At 49.5% G+C, this 10,445-nt stretch overlaps 1 protein-coding gene across 1 annotated transcript in view; it reads right to left on the bottom strand.

Annotated features, from left to right (window-relative positions):
- LOC103900051 (steroidogenic factor 1) overlaps positions 1–3,725 on the bottom strand; it is a 58,243-nt gene extending 54,518 nt beyond the window's left edge. Inside the window, exons 1-2 of the mRNA XM_019472415.1 lie at positions 3,683–3,725; positions 1,520–1,750 (exon numbers count right to left, since the gene is read on the bottom strand). Coding sequence (XP_019327960.1) covers positions 1,520–1,750; positions 3,683–3,725 — 274 coding nt within the window. The remainder of the gene's footprint in view (positions 1–1,519; positions 1,751–3,682) is intronic.
- Between the last annotated feature and the right edge of the window lie 6,720 nt (positions 3,726–10,445).

Raw genomic sequence — 10,445 nt, 5'->3', positions numbered from 1 at the left:
CAGGGCCCGCAGGCCGGGGAGAGATGGGGCGCCGGGAGCAGCAGGCGGGCAGCCCGGCGCCGGGCCGGACGCCTCCAAGGGTCTGGCTGCCGCGCCGGGCTCGGACGATCGCGCGGAGCGGGACGAGAGAGCTTGGGAAGCGAAAATAACTCACCCCCCGTTACAAGATCCTGGCGACAAGCGCCGGGCGGTTCACGCTACAGGCACTTAAAATAAACCAACCCAGCCAGCGCTTCTGGTCGCCCAGAACTACACTCTTCAGTCGAAAGATTACCGGGAACTAGCCTGCCTTCCCCGTCAAATGAAACTCCCACAGACAATTTTGTAATCAAAGCAGTCAGGGGATAAGCTTTCCATCTCAGCCCCGAGATACGTTTTCTAAGGAAGATCCTGGTGGATTTGCAGTAAATTTATGGAAGTTTTAGTGCTTTTGACAGGCGGCTTTCATATGAACGATGACACTAAAGGCATCAACAGCTACATTTAAGAAACATGAGATGACACTTCTGTTTGGCGGCCTGGAAGGGGTCCCTCCCGCCGCCCCACCTGCACGTCCAGGAGGGAGCCCAAGCAGCCCCTGTGCTGCAGCAACACCCGCTTCTGCTCAGACTCCTGTCGCCATTAAACGGGGAGCCCAAGCAGCCCCTGTGCTGCAGCAGCACCCGCTTCTGCTCAGACTCCTGTCTGTTGCCATTAAACCAAGAAATCTCTGCTTGTAATGGGTAACAACATTCCCAGAGATTAAAAAGTCAAAAGATTGGAGGGAAGAGTAGAGACACGACACCGAAATAAATCCCAGTCCATTTTTTATTATTAATTTCTGAGCCACTTAAGATTTTCCATCCTGAAGATGATACCGTAGCATTTCATCACCTCCGCACACGTGGGGACTAAGGGGTGGCTGTCCCTAACCCAGATCTCACTTGCCTCCTCAGTGATCTCGTACCTGGCAAAACCACCTTCGGCATTTCCCAGCTCCACATGCTGCTGCCGGGAGCCGCACGTCATTAACCGGAGACGGGCGGTAAGTGAAGACCCTCACCCCTTATCACTGGGCAGCAACTGCAGGTCTAAGCTCCCACGACAACAAACAGGTGAAGTCTGACTCAGATCTCTCGGGATTTTAAAAGCCTATTTAAATGCATTCATTTTTGCCACGTTAGTATATTGAAGCATAGAAATAGTGACCACTTCGCTCAGGGTAAATGCAAGGACAGATCCGTCAGGAAGGACAGTAACAAACTGTTACCTTCCCTGAAAAAAGGGATCACAACGATCAGTTCTCCAAATATTTATACGTGCTTTCAATTCATACAGATTTTTCCTCCAATACAGTAACGAAGTAGTTCAGGAAGAATTTTTTTATCCATGCATAATTTTGCTGAAGTTTCACTTTTTCTTGTCAAGAATTTTAGAGGCAGAATTGCAATACAAAATGGCAGCTGAGGAAGGGTAGCATGCATTGCTAACACTGGCCCCAATCTGTACCTCCACCAGTAAAAAGCCCAGTTTTCTTTACCTTTTCGGTTCATCCCCATCTGGAGGCATTTGAGCAGCCGGCAGTACTGGCATCTGTTGCGCTGTTTGCGTGACATGACGCAGTTCTTGTCTCGACTGCATCTGTAAACCCGCTTGTTGCAGATGCTCCTTTTGAAGAACCCCTTGCAGCCCTCGCAGGAGATGATCCCATAGTGCAGCCCCGTAGCTCTGTCCCCGCAGATCAGGCAGGTTCGCTGATCCACCCGCTCATCTGGAAGAGAAGACGAAAGGCTTTGTGGTCAACAAAACGGCTTCACTGAGCGATCAGAAACTCTCCCGAGGGGACTGGGAAAGTCTCGGCACCCCGTGGCCTGCCCGGACAGATGTCTGCAAAGCAGAGCGCAGCACGGGCGTTCATGCAGAAACGCTGGTCTCAGCAGCCCGGCAGAGCCCGGCCGGAGGTGCCGCCAGCACGAGGCTCCTCACCACCTTTACTCGTTCAGCACAGCAAGGTGCGCAGAGGGGTTTGCCTCCAGCTCTGGAGCTTCACAGGCCTGCCACAAATCCAGTTCCTCAACTGCCAATAAAGTCATTTCAATTCAACATATTCATAGGGTATTAAGTCCAGAAATTCTCAACAGCGGCAAGAAGAATGAAGAAAAGTAAAACCCAAGTTTGTTTAAAAAACAGCCTCTCAGAAATGCCCTTAGTCACACAATTTATCAGAAATGAAAGCAGTTTGGGAAACGAAGCACCGTTTAGATCGCGAGGAGCACATGTTACAGCCGTAAGAGGCCACATCGCTGCAGTGTCTGGCTCTGCCACGGAACACGGTCTCCTCCCTGCACGGGCAAGAGATCAAACCCATCACCCGGGGGCCAAACAAGTCCCCGAGTGGCTTCCCTGGCACCACCTTATTTATTCCCTTAATGAAGAACAGAAATGAGAGCAAAGAAATGGATGATGTTTTCTCATCAGCGTGGCACAAGCACGCTGCGCTGCCCCAGAAGTTTATTTTATTCCTGATTTTCAGGTTTCTCTCTGAATGCTCCTCTCGGTGCCCAGTGGTGCCAGCACCCGCTGCGGGCACGCAGTAGGAAAACCCCTGAGTTTCTGTAAGGTCAGTTTGACGAAGAGGCAGCCGGCTGTCAGGCTCGTGCGGATCCATTGCACAGCGCTGGAGAGCAGCAGGGCATGGCTGCAAGGGGAGGCTCCATCTTTCACTTTCCCAGCGCCGGGACAGGACCCTTAGAGTGGGGGTGAGAGCGCGGCTCTCCCCGGCAGCCTCCGTCAAACTTCGAGCTGTTCTTAGCAGAGAGGAACAGAAACCCTGAGGGGAAAAAGGGTCTAAAGTGCCCTGCATCAACTGCACAGACCAGGGTGTGCAAACACAGAAATCGTGCCAGGCGGACACCAATGAACGTGAAATACTGTCACACCTTGCGTATTCCCAGGGGCATGCAGAGGGACCCGGCCACCTCCTCGCTTCCTCCTGCAGCTCCAGCAAACGCCAGCAAAAGCCTCACGGCAGAAGTCACCACCCAGAACCCAAGTGAATTACGTTATTCATTATTACAGAAACGATGGTCCGGTTAAGTCACAATGACGTGATTTTACTGTTCCTTTTCCAAACCTCTGGAAGGCCTTTGGATGGCTAAAAATGTAAATTGCAGGACTCCCAGCAACAGGAGCTGTCACATTAAATTCAGTATCTTAAGAATCTAACATTGCCTCTGAGACAGAGCAGGGACGACGCACAGCTCAGCGAGAACCTGTGAGCAGGCAGTGATCTCCACAGACACCGATGTCAAACGGAAAGGAAAAAATAAATGATGGCTGAAGAGACCCAGGTAGTTAACCCAGATGGATCCTCATTACCTTGCATCTGCATAGGGAGGCCTAAACCTTGCTTCACATTAACAGTCAGCAACACTTAAAATAAAGCCAGCAAGTTGCAGCAGAAGCTTTTCCTGTAGCAGATGTTTAGCACAGCCAAACAGCTTAACCCCTCGCGTGCCAGGCCAACCTGCCTTCCCCCGCCCCAGTGTTTTAACCCCTTAATATCCCGATAGTTGCGAACAGAGCTGCGCTATGAAGATAGGCACTATTCGAGTGCGTTCAGGGGTGCACACAAATCTGCAGTATACTTCATGGGGTTGCTTTCCCAAATGTCAAATAATCATTACCCAGATGACTAGATCACCCTGGCTGAGCAAGGCGGAGGCATCGAGGAACTGAAACGACATCGCTTTGGTTTGGAGCAACAGGATTTGAGGAACCACACTTCTGTCTTTCACTCAGTTGCACATTTCCTATGGATGCTGATTAAACCGGATTATTTCTGGTATTTCTTGGCTTGAACACACGACCGTGCAATCTCCAACAGGCAGAAATACCCACAGCTAAAGCAGGACCCGGGAGGTGGCAACGGTTCTCTGCAGCTCCCTGGGGACGGCCGCTGCACGTGGTTTTCCACGCGAGCCTTGGGTACCCAGAGTTTAACTTCAGTGACTCAGCCCTTTCCCTCTGGAGTTTGCGTGATACATATATTTAATCACATTTCGTTAAAGGCAAGCTGTTTAGGAGACACAAGAAGTGCATACGCTTTCCAGGCCCCGCCTTGCAGATGCAGGCTGTGCTGTGCAGGAAGGTACTCCTCTGCGGCCCAACTGTTCAAAACGCAGAGGAGAAACTTCTCTGCTGCAGGAGCTCATTTGATAGCTACAATTCAAATTAATGGGGAAATCAGGAGTACGTGGCAGAGCTTGAGGGAGACACCACAAAGCAGTCAAGGTTGTCCCTTGGGAAGGGGAAGGTGGGACAGCCCAGACCACACGGCGTTTTGGACCACCGGGGAGGAGAGCAGCCAGAGCTGCTTCTTCTCTTCCTCCGAGACGGCCGCGAGCTGCAGAGCGAAGGCACTCAAGGGCCAGTGCTCCTTTAGGTACGTCCAGGTGACAGGAGCAGAAGAGAGGGTGTACACATGGCGCCCTTAACACCTCAGCAGGGACAAAGGCTCCTTCTAGACAGCACCCGAGCGGCCACAACGGCGACTTGTCCAGGTGACGAGGGAATTACAGCAATGCTCTGGCGTGAGCGGCAGAGGGTCATACGGTGTTGGAGATGACGGGTCTTGACAGGTAAAGGAAAGTGGTTGAGAAGATGAATAACAGGAGGTGGGGAGAGGGCAGTAAGAGAAGGGAGACAGACAGACCAGCTCAGAAAAACAAGGAGACAGTATAAGGGACAGAAAGAATAAAAAAACCTTGAAGAGCAAGAAGAAGGAAAAGAAGAGTACAAATTCAAACCAGAGAAACCACCTGACACGATTACCCTAAAAAAGATAGCACAGCCAGAGCAGGAAGGGAGGGAGAAGCTGGGCACAGTGCCGGGAGCAGGCAGGGGCTGAACCGCTGCCTCACGCAGGAGATGGAGTGGGGCACGGCAGCTGCCTGCACCCACCGTCCCGCGCCGGGAGCTAACGAGAAAGCTCAGACTGGGCAGACGCACGACTACAAAAATCTGCATCGTGCCTGGTGTGCTACCCACATCCCGTTGTTCCCGGTTTGTATCACTCAGTGAAACGATACAGACCTTGAAAAACCCCAACCTTAGGACGGCACCGGCTTGTGAAGATGAGCTGGTTCAAACTCACTTCAGCACAACACCACCGAGCCTGGTTTTCCTCACTTAGATTTGACCAGGGAGTTTTCTGAGACAAAGGTGTTTTTATCTACAGGATTTTTGTTGCAGCAGGAGGTAGAAGTCACAGTGAAGTCCTCTCCAGTCTCGTTAAAGCCTAAGCAACCTGACAAACCAGTGCGTAACTTCTTACTACTGGAGAACATGTGAACGCAATAGAAATAAATGAGCCAAATGTATTAGGATCAGAAATGAAACCAGTTTTCAGTTACACAAGCCAAGTAAAAATCTAAACCAGCTGCTCTTCACAAGCAGCTTTCTCCACAGTTTAAACCCAGTAAAAACCATAACCAATCTGTATTAATCTTCAAAAGGTTTGCTAATGCACAGCATGCAAATTTGCACTTTTCTGCAAATTTCACTGCAATTGTTATAAAACCTTAAAATAAAGGGATGAACGAAGGAAACGCAAACTTTAGTTAAAGAAACATTCACGGTGTTGTCACCACACTAAAACATTCCCAGTTTTACAGGACAGACAACCTCAGGTATGTGCTTAATGAAGACTGCAGAGGAATGCTGGTACAGATCAGGACTGGGGCTATCTGAGCATCTCGCTGAAGGGAGGCAGCTAAACATGACTTTGTAGTCACCAATTGCATAATCTCTACCTTCAGCTATCTGATAAACGCTGGGAGGGGGCCGGGGGATTAGCCTAGGACAGAAGAGTCCTCTATCTGCAGGGCTTAGCTCAGCCTCAGCTTAACTCCTGGCCCTCCCCCTGCTCCCACCAGCAGTGCCATAAATCGCGGGCGCTGGGGGATCCCGGGGTCAGCAGCAACGGCCACGCTCGCCGCCGGGCATGCCGTGCCACGGCATTAGGGAGCCATGAAACTACCGGCTTACACACATGGCAAAAGGCAGACGAGGACGCTGTGGATTGCTGCAGCATCACGGCGCGGCGCCCCAGCCCGCAGCGTCCCGTGGCGGATCACGGGGCTCCCTCCTCACCGGAGCATGTTGATGGCCGAGGATGTAAATGAGGGCTCATTTCCAGGCGCAGCTTTTTTGTTGTGGGAAGAATAGGGCCGTCGCCTGGCGAACATGGGAAGCCTGGATGATTAAAGCGAGGAGGAATCAGAATCCTTCCCTTGCCATCCCCATCTCCCCGCTAGCAGGGTGACGGCGAGGCGGTGTGAATGGCCCCATCGCCACAATAACTGCACATGCCTCCCTGCAGAAACTGTTAATTGGGTGCGTTTCCAGATTAAAATTCACCGTAGAACAGCGGCACACACCATGAACAAAGACACAGACCTCCAGGGACTAGAGAGGTGCCCGTACACCCTGTAAACTGCCGCTCAAACAAAACTGGTAGATAAAAAATAATTACCTACAGAAACTCTTGGCGTTTCAGAGGTTTAAAAAAAAATCCTGTAGGAACCATGACCAGGCCCACGGGTTTGCCGGCTCCTGACCTTTGCTATTTTTCACCCTACTTAATGCAAGCGCCTTGCGTAGGCGAATGGTGGGACAGCCGGGGCAGAATCGCAGTGAACTTTACAGAAATAGTAAAGCACAGGCAAATTTAAAGCAGTTTTGTGCTGGGGGTGCTCTGGACTTCCTTAACCTTGAAATTTCACTACAATATCAATACACATAGTAAGTATAATAATTTTAAAGCGAGTAGCCCTCCCTCCGCCCTGGCTCTGTTACCTCTCATCTCACCGATTCCTCTGGTTTCAAAAGCCATACAAGACAACGTAGGTTAAGAAATAAAGCAATTGATAAGAAGTTTTTTCAAATATCTTGCACATGTTTTATTTCAGAGAGAGAGGGCTGAGGAAGCTTCCCCCCCCTCAATTTTCCTGATGGGTCTTACATTTAACGAACTCATACATGGGATATTCTGGCTTTGTTCTCACAACCCATTGTAGCAGGGGCCACTAAATCAAACAGTTGCTGCTACGACAAAAGCACTCACAAAAATCTCAACCTCATCTTGAACCCTGAAGATTTTTATGGCTACTCCCTCGCTAACCCCTCCCCCAAGCCACATTAAAGGATGTATTGTTTTCAAAGGTCATGGTAGGTTTCATACCACATTTTAATACAATGTAAATTCTCCCAAGAATATTATGATGTTACACAAGAGTCACAGAAGACAGTGTGAGAAAGAGAAGAAATCTCTACTTGTCTATATTTTATAAGGCAAACAGCAGAAGCAATACACTTATTTTTTTAAAAGACTTGCCCTTCCCCTCAGCGAAATGAGTAGCCTTGATAATTTTTAAAAGAAAATTCCTATGAATTTCCAAGAGGAAACACCTTCGAATCCTGCTGAAGCACACGGCAAAGACACGTACGAAAAACACTAAAGCGCATGAATGAGCATATAAAATACACGGCAAATAAAGTATCGGGACAGACGTCCAGCGTTCAGCAAGCCTCCATCAGCGCTCCCACCTGTATCACTCCTGCAGACAACCGCCCGAGCAGGCTACGGGGAAGCGCCTTCGGTGTTCCGAGAGCGGGCGGGCAGCACGGCCACATTCCTGGAGGGGACCAGATGCTGGCTTCATCTCGGCAGTTCCCCATGGCTGCGAGAAGGATCGCACCCACCCTGGCAGATGCAGTTTAAAACCATACAGCGCCTACAGCTCCCTGTGAGAGATCTACCTTGGAAATAAGACCGAGTGTCGGTGCAGCCAGCTTCCGTGACTTGTAACATTGGTGCTTTATAACGGAGCAGAAACAAAGACTTTATTTCCTAGAGTGAGGCCAAAAGCGAAGGCACAAACCCTCACCCAAAGCCCCAGAGCAGACGGTGCTGGGATTTGGTCCTGCTGAAAAGCAAGACGGAGGACGCAGAAAGCTGCAGTTTGCAAAACTTCCCATTTAAACAACAGAACGTGATTTACAGCTAAGAAAATCTTTTACAGCTGAAAAAAGATTACAGATGACACTCAGCACTGCAATTCATTAATATATTTAACATCTTTTCAACTGTGTATCATTTGTTTCGTGATTAACTCACCCTATCACACACACACCGCAGTACCCTTTAGCTGGGTTTCAATCTCAAGCTGCTAAATACCAGCTGTTTGGGGAGGGGGAGCAGGAGATCTCACACATGTGTTACTTAAATCCTAACAAAATCTCGCTCGCCTCTCACCTCTGATGCTGCCTCAAACAAACAAACGTCTTAAAGGTTTCTTTTTCCCCTTATCTTTCCTAATGATTTTTTTCATAGTCAATCTTTAGTTTCAAGAAAAACATCTTGTTAAATTCAGTACAGAGAACTGGAGCGATTCCCCCCTCACTGCGGAGTGCTGCATTGTCCAAGCAAGCCCACCCTCAAAACCAGGCGCGTTTGCTTAAGGGGCTTTTCTTTAACTTATAATCGATGAACACAGGGATTAATTTTTCTGTTCGATGGCCCCTCCCTGGGACAGCAGCGACCTCGGCGGCCGAGCCCATCGCCGGGTGCACAATGGGCCAGGGTGTCCCGCTCCCCCATCGACCCCGCAGATGGGGGTCCCAGCTCCATGCTGGACGCGGGCGAAGGCACCAGCGTCCTGCCTGGCCAGGCCGGGCTCAAAGAGCAGATTGTGCTGCCCCGGATCAGGCCGGCCACGGTGAGAGCCTGAATAGAATTAACCCTCTGTGAACTAAAACAAAAACATTTGTGTGCCCAGCTGGGATAAAGGTTAATTTAAATGGACAAGCCTCCTCAAGTCCTTTAAAAAAAAAAAGGGGGGGGAAGAAAGAGGCTGCCTGCAACCTTATTCTCTGTACTGTAAAAAGATGTTCTACTTACGGAGACACACAGAGTGCGGTCACATTTTAAAAAGCACTGACCGAGTATTGAAAAGAGGAGAAATGCTGCGACAGAGAAATGGCCAGCGCATCTCAGCTTTGCTCTCCCTTTCCAGTAATTAAATTTGAAACTCAGTCTCTTATTCCACACTGATTTTGTTTCTGCCAAAGAAGAGTTCAGTCAAAAGAGAACCCTCGTAAAAAAACCCCAGAAGTCATCAGTTGCTCTTTTTCCTGTAGGTATAAATCAAGAGTGTGCAGCTGATGAAACCCATCACCCTTCCCTTCCGCGGACTGGGACCGATCACCATTTGCATATCAAAAACTCATCTGCGAAATGCAACTTCTCCCGGAGAGGCTGGGAGCCCCTCTCCCCCGGGCCCTGCCTCTCCTCCTCACCCCAACACCCAGCCCTGCGCCCCAGAGCACCCACATCCCGCAGGACCCAGCGCCGGCCCCGCCAAGCGTGGCCAGGAGCCGGCCAAGGGACGAGGGACGCTGCGAGATCGTCGCCCCGCTCCATTGTGCGGCACAGGGAGGACGGGCGACAGGGCCCGATCCTTCACTCCAGCCAGTTGTTGCACAAAGAGTTTGGAACAAAAGCCCACTGCACCAAAATGTGCCCCCGTTAGCCGAAACAGCATTTTGCAGCTGCTGTAACAGGCACAAGGGTCTCCATCGCGCTACCCACGTCCACACGGTTTGCAGATCGACTCAGAGTTTAACTGGCGCTTTCCCAAGTGATCAGCTTTCTCTAATCCAACTAAAGAAAAATAAAGCTTTTTGCATGGTCCCCTGCCCTTGCTCCAGCATGGCCATACGCTCCGAATTAAAATCGGGTTTAGACTCTATTTTTTAAAATTGATACGTTCCAAAGCAGCAAGATTAAAAACTGACTTGCCTGCCTAAAAATAATTCTCTTGGACCTGTTTAAGTTGTCTAGATGTGCAACGACTGAGAATGATGCAGAATTAAGAAAATGTAAGATTAAAACAACAGCAACAACAACAAAACCCAGCAGCCCCTGCCTACAAGGAGGCAGGGCCTAGGCACAACTAAAAATAATGACTTTTCAAAACGTGTGTTACCCAACCACGCAGCGTGCCTTCCTTAAATATTTCGTCCTTATTCTGAAGAAGAGCTTTGCCACTGTCTTAATCACAGAGGAAAAAAATAAAACTGTAAAATATCTGTGAACTAGTATTAGTCCCAGGAGAGACGGAGCTACGGAGCTACGTTATCAAGTGCCTACATGACCCCGATACTATCAATAATTAACAATACTAAAAAAAGGTCTTCCAGATGGTCAAAGGGATTAGGAAGTTTAAAATATAAACAAATTAAGCCACAAAACAAACCAATACCCTTTTTTTTTCTTTTAAATTGCACAATCCGGTTCGCGGCTGAAGGCTGCGACGCAGGGCCAGCACACGGCAGCTCGGAGCCGCCTTAAAAAAAAAAGGAAAGAAAAAGAAAAAGAAAAACCCTTTACGGCTCCTTCCCCA

This window comes from Aptenodytes forsteri, unplaced genomic scaffold (assembly GCF_000699145.1).
Source record: "Aptenodytes forsteri isolate BGI_AS27 unplaced genomic scaffold, ASM69914v1 Scaffold68, whole genome shotgun sequence".
NCBI lineage: Eukaryota > Metazoa > Chordata > Aves > Sphenisciformes > Spheniscidae > Aptenodytes > Aptenodytes forsteri.
The sequence above is the reverse complement of the archived record's forward strand: the minus strand, read 5'-3'. Positions and strand labels throughout refer to the sequence as shown.